Raw genomic sequence first — 13322 nt, 5'->3', positions numbered from 1 at the left:
CTTGAATATCAAACCGCTTCCAGTTTCTTTTCGTAATGACACGTGGAGATTTCTTAGGAATTTTACCATCTCTCACACAGCCAATAGCACAGTACATACATACCCCAACCAGAAGACATGGATTACAGGCAACATCCGCATTGAGCTAAAGGCTAGAGCTGCCTCTTTCAAGGAGCGGGTCTCTAACCCGGAAGCTTATAAGAAATCCCGCTATGCCCTCCGACGAACCATCAAACAGGCAAAGCGTCAATACAGGACTAAGATTGAATCTAAGACCTACTCTGACGCTCGTCGAATGTGGCAGGACTTACAAACCATTACAGACTACAAAGGGAAGCACAGCCGAGAGCTGCTGAGTGACACGAGCCTACCAGACGAGCTAAACTACTTCTATGCTCGCTTCGAAGAAAATAACACTGAAACATGCATGAGAGTACCAGCTGTTCCAGAAGACTGTGTGATCACACTCTCCGCAGCCGATGTGAGTAAGACCTTTAAACAGATCAACATTCACAAGGCCAGACGGATTACCAGGACGTGTACTGCGAGCATGCGCTGACCAACTGGCAAGTGGAAGGAAATTCAAGCCACTCTTCACAAAAACCACACACACAGATAAGATATAAAGTAAAACTTTATCATGACATACACGTTTAAAGCCCTGAGAACCATATCTTTATATTACTAATGTGAACAAAACTGAATGACAAAATCACTTTGGAAAAGTGCTCCTCTTTTAAATACAATCAGCACAAACCAGTTTTACAAGCATTTACGTTGTCCCAATTTTGTTTTAATCAAAAGAGAAAACTATAATATCATTATCATGTCCATAATAATAATAATAATAATAATAACAGTACAAAAATATGCACAAACCTCACAGATTTATATACGGAGCATTGTACAAGCCAAAAACAACAGAATTGATTAATGAGGTATTCAATAACCACTTGCATATGCACTTGTATTACACAGATCAGGTTAGATTTAAATAATTAAAAATCTAATAAAATCCAAACCATCCAGGGACAAGGTTCTGCAGACTTTCAACTTCACAGTTTCTTGAGTGATGTGACCTTGCCTGTAACTGACGACAAAAATCAAAAAGCGACAAAAACCGAACCAGTCTAAAATAGCATTTAGCAAGTCAGTAGATAGCTTTTGGGTCATCCAAGATTTGCATTTGGATGTGTCCCTCAGTATACATGCCAATTGCATAACTTCAATATCAAATGCAACAATGACTGCAGCCCAATGCCCTGAGGTAGGGGGTCTTCAAGAGCTCTCTCTCTCTCACACACACACACACACACACACACACACACCAACAATTGTAACCCACATAAGCCCGAGCTGTAAACTGAATTCCCAGTAAATGTGGTTCTAACTTGTTGCCCACCCTTGTCATGGTGAGGTCTTAGAGGACAGCACCACCTGCAGTCTCCTACATGGCATTACATGGTTGTTACACACCCTCCTCCAGCATATTCTGAACTTGCTCTCACACTCATACACACGCTCCCTCTCTCATGCAAAGGCTGTAAGGATACACTGGCAGACAGTCATTGACTAGACTGATTGGAAAAAACAGAAATGTCCGTTCCTAAAACAACGAGAGAAACGAAAAAGGGGTTTTGTGACACCACCTAAGTGATCCAGCTAACTCGGTCCATCAGAAGAAAAAAAATCGACACAAATAAATAGCATACCTTGGTTTTGAAACCAATAACATGATTGATGAATGCCTTAATGTCTGATTGAATTCATAAAGATAATGGAAATAGTTTACTCTTCAAAGGATTAAGCTTGAAGATAAAACAGTCATTCCTAGCAGAGAGCTCCTGAAAGGTTCACTGTTCTCTCACAGATGATTTTAAGGCAGCAACTACATCTTTCACCTTTATTAAATGTGGACATAATATTTCATCACGAGGGATTGCAGGTGTCTCTTTAGTCATTGTATATATGTTGTGGTGGTCCTGTAATCCTGGCCTGTGGTCTGCACTGCAAAAAGTCCACAAAAGCCAACAAATAACAGCTAAAACACAGCTTACTAAAAGCAACAAGGCTGCCCACCTCAGAGATTACAGGAGATCAGGGGTGAAAGGTTTAGAAACAGTTAAATGCCTCACAGATAATGGTAGAAATTCATTTCATTCAAATCATGTTCTATTAAAAATGCAGAGTAATTACTTGAACAGTTTGAGAATGGAAATACTGTAACTGTGGATGTGTCTGAGAAATTTGGGAGGCCTGGACTTTGAATTTAGACAGAGAAACCAGCTGTCAAAACAGCTACCCTTTCTGTCTTATTCAATGTAGAGGTCATGCCAAAGGGCCTTGTGTGTCATGCACTGTTCACTGCAGCATAACTCACTGAGGTATATCCCTGGTATGTCAGGCGATGGGTGCCATGCCAGGCAGAACCATACCGGGCCCAAGACTCAATCACAGGTAGGCAAAGGTCTGATTAAGAAGCTAATAAAGCAACATGACCAGAGCTGACAACTTTAACAGCAGGGACTATAGAAGATGGGCTAACATGGAACCCATTCTTTACTCCACTGTATCCTACCTAGTGGTTCAGCTAGCCTATTCAGCTAACCCACAGCAGCTAGCCCATAACAGCCTGGGCAGGGGACAGGGCTAGTCTTTGGTATTCAGCTGTGCAACGGCCAGAGGCTACCACACATGTAGATGATTACGGTGTAAAATACTGGCCACCTGATTGTACACATGCAGAGCAATACTCTTAAATAGATTTCATCTCATAAAACGCAGTATGAAGTAAACCAAACAAATACAGAGAAAACCGGGGGAGAGCAAGCCCATCCCTGTTCAGCTTGGTATAATAATGTGTCCCCAAGAAAACCCAGTAGTCAAGTCTACGTATGTAGTCCAGCATTCCGGAGGAGTCCACTCCTGTGGACCGTTGCTCGTCACAGGGACTCGAACCACCAGGTCAAGTCACGCTGGCTTTGCAGCTATGAGGTATGTAGTGTACGTCTCCTTCTAGAGAGTCTGAGGTATTCTTTGAAGACAGTCTGTTAGACTTGCGCATTCTTTCGGTGGAATCCTTTTTTAAATGACAAAGCGAGTCCATAATAAGAGACTTCACTATGCTTCCTGAGAAAGGGCCCTCTCCCACACGGAGAGGTGAATATGAGGTTTGAAAAGGTATGTGGTTAAAACACTTCAGGTCTGGTCTGCCAGTGTTGGAGGAAAACCATTGATGGATGATTTGTCTCTCCTCTCTGTTGAATTGAACTAGGGACACACACTGATCCCAGAGCAGGGACTAGAACACCTTCACTACCTTTCTGATTATTAGATAGATGAGGGGTGGTGAGCTTGGGGCTTGCTAGTCCTAAATAGATTGGCGGATCAGTCAGTTCTTATAACCTCATACCGTGTGTGAAAAAAATATCTAAAGCTAATTCTGATCCTCAAAGCCCTTTAGACACATTGCCCATCAGTTTCTTGAGTTAGATTGAAGATTAAGTACATCATTCCAAATAGGCTGAATGAGGGGGTGACTCCCTGGTATTGATTGTGGGAGTGACTACTGTATATGAGGTATTACATGGCGATCTGTAGGATCAATAAAGTAGTGCACTCAGAAGTAAAAAGGCTACGGCCCGTCGTCATGGCAACTCGAGCGTTGTGATAGGATTACTGTATGAATGCGTGGGAGGTGTGCTGAGGTGAGTGAGGTTCCGTTGTGAAATTCCCAGAAATTCCCCTGATTTCAACAAGATCAAAAAGGATACAAAAATAAAGTTAATTCAGGTGAAGTATACTACAGCTCCTGAGGTAAAGATACCACTGCAGGTTACTTGATTTGAGGTATGTAAAAAGATAACTAAAAAAATAGTATTAATAATAATAATATTAATTCGAAAAAACAAAAAGCCAACAAACAAACAAAATAAAACTCTTCAAGTTCAGTTGTGAACACCTGTCAGTGGGTTTTGGCTGAGCTCTTTGATTGTGTTTAGCATGTGTTTGGGATAAGGGTGTCTGTGCTGGGTGTCTGAAATGCATGTGTGTATGTGTACATGTGTGTAAAATGCATAGGTGTGTGTGTGTGTTCATGTTCTCTTGAGATGTAATTGGGTGTGTGAATTGTGTATTCATAAATGGGTAGCCAAGGTTGACAGGAGCGATGAGGTATTTGTTGTGCACCAGTTTCTTTTTTTCTTATCGATTTATCAATGTACTGTATTCATGCTAGGCCTCGGTGTTGAGGAAAAGCCTGGAGAGTGGGTGGTAGGGCGGCCTGAGCTAAGGGGAGCCACTGGTGGAGGGCTCGGCTGAGCAAGGCCCCTTGGAAGAAGAGGAGGAGCTGGGACTGTGGGCAGAGGTGGCGAACCCAAACCCAGTGCTGGGTCCAGCAGGGGGCACTGTTGCCGCAGTGGACACGCTAGTCCCTGGTGCGCCTGACTTCTGCGCAAACAGGGTTCCTACAGGACAGAAGGACAAACAGAATATTACTGCAAGATAAACAACACAACCAAATCAGTTTATTTCTTACACGCACGCGCACACACACCTGAATAGAGTGTGCCGTTGACCTCCACAGACACACTGATGCTAGCAGATCCATTGGTGGAGATGCTCAGAGCCATGTCCTGCTGCTTCTCATCTGGAAAGAAAGAGAAAGAGGAAGTGTAAACCACTGTGGGCAGAAAGCAGAATCCGGTACTGTACAATAGCATGCAGTGTGTGAGAATTGGGTGTCACGAACATTTCCTTGTGGGTGTCTTGCAGCATACATCTGCATAACCCACTGAGGAGAGAGAAACACAATCATGTCACAGTGACCCCAGGAAAACCCAGGAAAACATTCTGCACTTCGCCTCTCAAAGCTTTTCTTGTGTAGCAGTCATAATGCGTTGATTGTTGTACTCTCACACACACATTCAACACCCATACAGGCTGAACCTCTACTGCGTGTGTGAGTGAGTGAGTGAGTGAGTGAGTGAGTGAGTGAGTGAGTGAGTGAGTGAGTGAGTGAGTGAGTGAGTGAGTGAGTGAGTGAGTGAGTGAGTGAGTGAGTGAGTGAGAGAGTGAGAGAGTGAGAGAGTGAGAGAGTGAGAGATGGGGAATAACCAGCATGTGATAACATTAAGGCACCAAACAAAGCATGTGTTATGACGTATATACAAACAGCCAGAGGCTGTGCTGAAGAGACACAGGTCAGTGAGTCAGCTAGCAGTGGGCTGAAAGCCTTTATCTCTGTTGTGCAGTGACCGCTGCGTTGCCTTTAGAATGGCTTCTAAATGTCATCCTCCTCTATCTCACGGGAGAGCGGAGGGAATCTGGTGTAGGCTGTGCGTTGTTTCATGGTGCTCAGAGAGTCAGGCATCGAGGGAGCTTCAGTGTACATCACTAGTGTACTTAAATGTATGCGTTTCATTGAGAAAATGATTACTAATGTACTGCATGTGTTGGATACAAACTGACTATAATATGTAACTGTATAGAGTGCCCAGGGGGAGTCAGCCTGGGCACGTACCTCTAGCGGTGGTGCTGTTGCCCAGGCGCAGGTTCATGGGAACCTGGGAGGCCATGGCAAGCAGGTTGTGTTGGAAGGCCTGCTGCATCAGACGCTGCTGCTGCTCCTCTGCCAGGCGTGCCATCTTCCTCTCAGGGCCCTCACCAGTCTCCAGCTTCTCCCTCAGCTGCTCCAGTGTGGCAGCCCGCGCCAGCCCTGCCACCTGCTGCTGCTGCCCCAGCGCCAGGGACATGGAGGAACCACGAGCCGCTGCCATCAAGGAGGGGGTGATCTCTTCTAAAGAGAGGCAGGGTAGGAGAGGTAGAATATGTCACTTTCATGGAAACAAAAATAAGATTAATTTCAGTATTGTAAAATATGAAGAAAAAATTTGATGAAATGACAATTTAACGTAGTAAAATGAGGCCAAAGAAAGGGAGGGAGATCTGTTGAAACAATAACTACCTCTTTTAGAGAAAGAAAAAAAACACAGCAATTATGTGGGCCATTATACATTATTTTCTGTAACTGAGCAGCATTCCAATAACATCAAAGGCAAGATCAGATAAGAAAAACAGGTAATGGTAGTGATCAAGCCAGATCCTATTGATGAGGACAGACAGCTGTAATCCAGGCTGGCCGTAAAGTGTCCTGCTGTCTGTGGGAAACATGTTATTAATCAGTAGTAAATGGTTAAGAGACAGTGAACAGCCCAGGGTCAAACCCTCAGTCACACTCAGAAGCTTTGATCACAAAGGGAGTGCATAGCACATTGACCGTCACACAATCTACAGTACAATACACACTGGAGAACAGTGGAGGCTGTTGAGGGGAGGACGGCTCATAATAATGGCTAGAATTAATGGAATGGCATCAAACACATGGAAACCACATGTTTTGTACTTCTAGCCCTTTTTCTCCCCAATATCGTTCTATCCAATTGGTAGCTACAGTCTGGTCCCATCGCTGCAACTCCCGTACGGACTCGGGAGAGGCGAAGGTCGAGAGCCATGCGTCCTCCGAAACACAACCCTGCCAAGCCGCACTGCTCCTTGACACCTTGCTCGCTTGACCTGGAAGCCAGGCGCACCAATATGTCGGAGGAAACACTTGACCTGGAAGCCAGGCGCACCAATATGTCGGAGGAAACACTTGACCTGGAAGCCAGGCGCACCAATATGTCGGAGGAAACACTTGACCTGGAAGCCAGGCGCACCAATATGTCGGAGGAAACACTTGACCTGGAAGCCAGGCGCACCAATATGTCGGAGGAAACACTTGACCTGGAAGCCAGGCACACCAATATGTCGGAGGAAACACTGTACAACTGGCAACCGTAGTTAGTGTTGAAGCACCCGGCCCGCCACAAGGAGTCGCTAGAGCGCGATGGGACGAGGACATCCCGGCCGGCCAAACCCTCCCCTAACCCGGACGACTCGAGGCCAATAGCGTGCCGGCTCATGGGTCTCCCAGTCACTGCCGGCTGTGACACAGCCTGGGATCGAACCCAGGTCTGTAGTGACTGCAATGCAGTGCCTTAGGCTGCTGCGCCACTCGGGTGGTGGAAACCATGTGTTTGATGTATTTGATACCATTCCACTTATTGCGCTCCAGCCATTTCCACGAGCCTGTCCTCCCCAATTAAGGGGTCACCAACCTCCTGTGCTACAGAGATTACATAACACAAGGCCTGCCAATGAATGTAAAGTACAAAATACTTCTGTAAAGGGCCATTAAGAAATCAGAGCATTTCTTCTTGTAATACTTGTACTGTACATAATGTCTGACTCTCTACAGTCTGTAGGCTGTGGTGTCTAATCCTATCCAGACAATTTAAGAAAATTCTCCTGTAGTTCCTAACCATTGCGACAGAGAGCGCTACGGCACTATGGATATTTGTTGAGGGTTGCGCTCCGATCAGTCCGATGCGCAAACCCGGAGCACAACTCTCACTTCTATCTTATTTGAACCCAATAGAGAGCATGGTCTTTTTCCTTTTGCCAAGATGCCTACTGTGTGTTTAGGCTATATCGTAATTCCAGTATTTATTTGAATTAATACATTTATAATGATTTATTTTCCAATCTTAATCTTTTATTTCCAGTTTTTTATTGAGAAGTTGATGATCCTTTAATACTCACCTTTTTTGAGAGAGTGGACGGGTGAGGCCAGGAGGCCGTTGAGGCTCCCAGCGGACCCGGCCCCCAGTGCAGACAGGTGCATCTTGGGAGGGGAGAGGATGTGAGGGGCTGTGCTGGGGGAGAAGCGGAAGAGGCTGCTGCTGTAGCTGGGGCGACGGCCCTCCCGGCGGTTACTGTCGATGGCCGCCTGAAGCTCGCCTGGCGAACTTAGACCTTTCCTCTCACACTCAAAGGGATACAGGTACTTCATGTACCTGAATGAGACAAACATTGAGATATAAGATAAGATATGCAATTTAGCAGACCAAAGCGACTTACAGTCATGCGTGCATCCATGGGTCTTCAGATCAGAGTACACACACATATTATATATGCAAACGTATGTGGGGACCCCTTCAAGTTAGTGGATTTGGCTATTTCAGCGACACCCGTTGCTGACAGGTCTATAAAATCTAGAACACAGCCATGCAATCTCTATAGACAAACATTGGCAGTAGAATGGCCTTACTGAAGAGCTCAGTGACTTTCAACGTTGCACCGTCATAGGATGCCACCTATCCAACAAGTCAGTTCGTCAAATTTTTGCCCTGCTAGAGCTGCCCCGGTCAACTGAAAGTGCTGTTATTGTGAAGTGGAAACGTCTAGGAGCAACAACGGCTCAGCCGCGAAGTGGTAGGCCGCACAAGCTCACAGAAAGGGTCCGCTAAGTGCTGTAGGGCGTAGTGGGGTTGCAACACTCACTGCCAAGTTCCAAAATGCCTTTGGAAGCAACTTCAGCACAAGAACGTTGGGAGCTTCATTAAACCGATTTCCATAGCCAAGCAGCCGCACACAAGCCTAAGATCACCATGAGCAAAGCAAAGCCTCGGCTGGAGGGGTGTAAAGCTCGCCGCCAATGGACTCTTGAGCACTAGAAACGTGTTCTCTGGAGTGATGAATCACGCTTCACCATCTGGCAGTCTGAAATCTTAATGCTACAGCATACAATAACATTCTAGACGATTCTGTGCTTTCAACTTTGTGGCAACAGATGGGGAAGGCCCTTTCCTGTTCCAGCATGACAATGCCCCTGTGCACAAAACATAAATGGTTTGTCGAGATCAGTGTGGAAGATCTTGACTGGCCTGCACAGAGCCCTGACCTCAACTCCATCGAATACCTCTGGGATGAATTCGAACGCCGACTGCAAGCCAGGCCTAATCATCCGACATCAGTGCCCGAACTCACTAATGCTCGTGGCTGAATGGAAGCAAGTCCCCGCAGCAATGTTCCAACATCTACTGGAAAGCCTTCCCAGAAGAGTGGTGGGGGGGGACCAACTCCATATTAATGCTCATGACTTTGGAATGAGATGTTCGACGAGCAGGTGTCCACATACTTTTGTTCATGTAGTGTAGATGCAGTGGCAGAGAGGTCAAAGTGCTACCTAACAGAGACCATGGTATGTAACAGCCCATGAGCGTGCAATAGCATCAGCAGCATTGCTATTTTTCCACCCCATAAAAATGTATAAAAGCGAAGTGCATAATAGAGAGGGAGAGAACACTGAGGATCAATACGGAGTGAAGAGCACTATCCATTAGATAAGACCAGTGGACCGTTGCTGCTGGAGAGAACAGGCAGGCTGAGTAGGCTAGCATTAAAAATACATAAAAGGTTCATTAAGGCTCTCTGGTATACAGGCAGCAGTGTAGAGAGCTAAAGCCCTACACAAGGGCTTACAGAACGCAGAGCGCTCGCCCCTCAGTGAAAGCCCACCTCAATTGTTGTGAACTCTGATCCAAATCACATCACAAAATCTACTGGATCAATGGGCTCCTCACACGTGTGATGTAATGGCTGGAGGATGAAATGTGGCGAGGGAGAAGGTGAGTAGTTAAAAGAGAGGGATGTACACACACACACACACACACACACACACACACACACACACACACACACACACACACACACACACACACACACACACACACACACACACCTAGGGTCAGGATGAATGGACACATGCAGACAGACACAGACATCACAGAAAGAGACACACATCATAGGGACACAGGATTAAGCAGAATGGGGTAGAGAGAGAGAGAGAGTGAGAGAGAGACACTTACTGTGTGCGGAGGGTGAAGGCAGCAGAGGTGATGGAGGTGGGCAGGCTGAGGCCCTTGGTGATCTCTCTCCAGATCTTCTTGTTGATGACCTCCACCAGGCCACCCTTCTCTGTCACCAGCTTGTAAAGCATGTACAGGTCCAGAACCTGCTTGGCCATGATGGGGATGCGGTTCACTGGAGTCCCTGAAGGCAGAACCACACGCATCAATATGGACCCAAATATCCTGTTGAAGTTACATTGCTGAAGGAGCTGGAATGGTGTGAGTGAGGAGGCTTGTTGCACGTTTTAACAACCTAAAAAAAAATGTTTTTTTTTTACTCAATATGTTCATAGCACTGTAACATGCTTTGAACAGTTAATGGTAACAGAAATGGTCTCTGATCTCTAGAGACAATGAACAGACTCTGAAACAGAAGGTACTTTTGCCAAAATAGCCACTTTCTCATCTATAGTACACTAGTAGTAGTAGTAGTAGTAGTAGTAGTAGTAGTAGTCGTCGTATTAGTAGTCGTCGTCATAGTAGTAGTAATAAATAAAACAAATCTGAAAGGAGAAAGACATTTCACAAAACTAGGGTACAATATACACATAACATAAAATGAACTATAGATTGTACATGGCCACTATGACATAACATCAGTTTCCTGTAAGATTAAGGAAGTGCCAACAGCCCAGTAATGTGTCCGGAGTCCTGTCTCTCTGTGTGGTGGATGAGATGACATCAGGCAGGATGTTTGATTAGCACAGAGAGCAAAGTGTCACTACCACCAGCCACCACACAGCCCAGCACAAAGAGAGAACAGAGAGAGAGAGACAGAGAGAGGGCGAGAGAGAGGCCGGGTAGAGGGGAGATAGATCAGGAGCCAGTAGCCCTGCGCTTCCAGAACATACAGCCTATCAAAAGCAGCAGGAATGTGGTGTAAAAAGGCCTGCCTGAGCCCTGGTCAGGCCACAGTTATTTAATGCAGCGCTGTAAGGACATCAATACTGCATCAAACAATTAGTACAACTGCAGGGGTCAAAGGTTGGCCAGGGGTTATTGATGTCTGAATTAAAGTGCAGGTCAGCAGGAAGCCGTTTTCATACACAGCCAGCCGTATGCCCCCCTGGACAATGAGGCCAGAACAGATAAGCACAATAGACCTGACCTGCACTGACAACCCGGCATTTAGGCTTTAATTCACACCAATGCCTCTATTCCATTCCAGGAGACTAATATCAATGTCAGGAATAGGACCATCAGGAAGCGATGTATAGAAGCGACTCAGTATTTTAAATTTAGACAATAGATTTTTACTCTGAAGTAGATATTCTACCTGCGTAAACAAAATACAAACACTACAATAAACCTAACGCTACAGAATCAAATGAACACGTTTCAACAGGATCTGCTGAAATGTGAGCAAACTGCAACAACCCATTAATGAAAATGATTAAATGATGTAATTAACCAAAGCCCCTTTAGCTGGACTGGGGGAGATAGAGAAACATTAGTGAGAAGTCTTTGGTGAGAAACATCTGTCCTAGCTCTTTTAGGCCTGTGGGCACAATCCCTTTAAACACCTCATGTTTTAATCTGGGAAACCCAACCCCTGAGTCAGTCGATGTAGAAATGAGTAGCAGAGCAGAGTAGCCATGATAGCAGGGCACATATTGAACAGCTGAAGCATTAGCTCATGCTAGCGTTAATGTAGGCCACTATTGGCTGCTTTCCCTCAAAGGGCAGCAGGGATTTGTCCACAGCAGCACCGAAACAATTTGTAATTGGCTACAGGCTTCACCTCCCATCGTCCTTTGCCCTGGACTGATTTTCCCCCTGGGACAGGGCCATCAGGAGGCAAGTGATTAATGGCTGTGGAGGTCAGGGGTCACGGTGGTGGGAAGTGCTGTGGTGGTGAAGGCCCCCTGAGCCACTCCCTAACTCCTTCCTCCATTCGCGGTACTTCCAGTGTTCAGACAGGGCCAGAGCCCAACAGAGAAAGGCCCCCAGGAGGCACCCCACTGGGAGGGATTTACAGTACAGTAATTTAAGTATTATTTTCAGTAGTGAACACAGTCCAGCTTAGAAGACACTGTGCTGGATAGAGAACAAGACCGAAAGAGAGTGAGACCAGCCTACTGCAGTCTGAACCAGTCAAATCAGTGAGTCACAGTTCCAGGATTGAAAAAAAAAACACCAATGAGACTGGTGTTGAAGCATCCCCTTGTCACATGATAGGGTTAACCCCCTGCACCATCCACACTGCTCCCTACAGTTCCAAGGATGCGTTCCATCTCCATGTGATAAAAAACAAGGTCATTACATGATGATCCCTGACCAATTCTTTTGTAAAACAGCTGTCTGCATTAAAGAGTTCTATAATAAATAAATGATATATAGATGGTTACACATTACTGGCACTCCAGCTGACAGGGGCTGGGGAGAAGAGACAGGAAATGCATTTCCCACACAATGTGTTGCCACGAGGTGTGGGGTTTCACTACCATCCTGCTCCACCTCTTCGGAAGTGAGGGAGGAGGAAAAGAGGAAGGAAAAAGAGGATGGAGAGAGATGAGAGACAAGGACAGGCAGGAGCACATTTATAAGCCCATCATTATCTAAAGGATGTATCGCTTTCTGTGGACCCACCCCCCCCCACATGCTCTGAGAGAGGGAAGGAGCGGATGAGGTGGATGGGATAGCCAGCTGGATAAAGCCTGGATTACTGCTATAAAAAAGGTGTCAGCCAAAACACAAATGGCCTCTGCCTCATGTCAGTGTCTGAGTCCTTTCAGAAGATCCCCCCTCCCCCCAAACCCCTTTGGAGCCCCCCCTTCCCAACCCACCACCAGCAATACCCAAGATTAGACCAAACAAGGGCCTGCAGCTTCCCACCACTGTTTTGTTCTGCCTCAAACCCACTACAGTCCACTAGCAGCACTGACTGCTCCTGCTGGATGTTTAGTTTACCCAGGGACCCAGGCCATTTGGTTTACATGTTCATATGTTGAGCCTGGTATTGTCAGGGCCTGCTATGCTGCTGCTGGAGCAGCGTTTGTTTTATTTGTAATGCCGGGCCGAGGGACATAGAAGGTAAAGTCCAACGACGGTATGGAATTCTTCAGCTATCTTTAGTCTGGGGAGAGCCATTCATATGCATCACATGACTGACCAATTCAGATCAAGTGGTACGGAATACGTATGTGGACACACAGCAGCCAAACAGCCCTCCTATCTAGAGAGAGTTAAGATCACCCCCTATATACGTAGGAGGCCAATAACACCAGGCAGGCGGGGATATAAAAGCACAGCTGGTGCCTGCCAGGCCGGGAGGTGGGGGGGGGGGTTAGTGTCTCATGACAAACCATGAAAAATAAACCCCACAACAAGCTTTTGAAGAGTAAATTACAAAGAGACCGTCCATTATATGTTAAACTCAATACACAACATGTAAATCACTAGATTGAGGCCTGGGAACGAGAGCCCTTTTTATTTATAGGACAAATCTTTTGATACGTCAAGTCTCGTCAATGATAAAAGGAACAACAGTAACAACTCACGGAGTAGACCGTGATCTGGCTGCAGTCCAAA

The 13322-nt window shown here is 46.0% G+C and overlaps 1 protein-coding gene across 4 annotated transcripts in view; it reads right to left on the bottom strand.

The window, feature by feature from the left end:
• Positions 1–616: 616 nt before the first annotated feature.
• Positions 617–13322, bottom strand: part of LOC106562117 (AT-rich interactive domain-containing protein 3B) — a 61592-nt gene continuing 48886 nt past the window's right edge. For 2 of the 4 annotated variants that reach the window (XM_014126720.3, XM_014126723.3), the window contains exons 5-10: positions 9750–9933; positions 7642–7895; positions 5522–5797; positions 4751–4792; positions 4556–4648; positions 617–4466 (exon numbers count right to left, since the gene is read on the bottom strand). In XM_014126720.3, coding sequence (XP_013982195.3) covers positions 4288–4466; positions 4556–4648; positions 4751–4792; positions 5522–5797; positions 7642–7895; positions 9750–9933 — 1028 coding nt within the window. In that variant the 3' untranslated portion in view covers positions 617–4287. The remainder of the gene's footprint in view (positions 4467–4555; positions 4649–4750; positions 4793–5521; positions 5798–7641; positions 7896–9749; positions 9934–13322) is intronic. The other 2 variants (XM_014126721.3, XM_014126722.3) reach the window with 2 other exon arrangements.

Source organism: Salmo salar, chromosome 11, assembly GCF_965601325.2.
Source record: "Salmo salar chromosome 11, fSalSal1, whole genome shotgun sequence".
In the NCBI taxonomy this organism is placed as follows: domain Eukaryota; kingdom Metazoa; phylum Chordata; class Actinopteri; order Salmoniformes; family Salmonidae; genus Salmo; species Salmo salar.
Note: the sequence above shows the minus strand (reverse complement) of the source record. Positions and strands in the feature narration are given on the sequence as shown.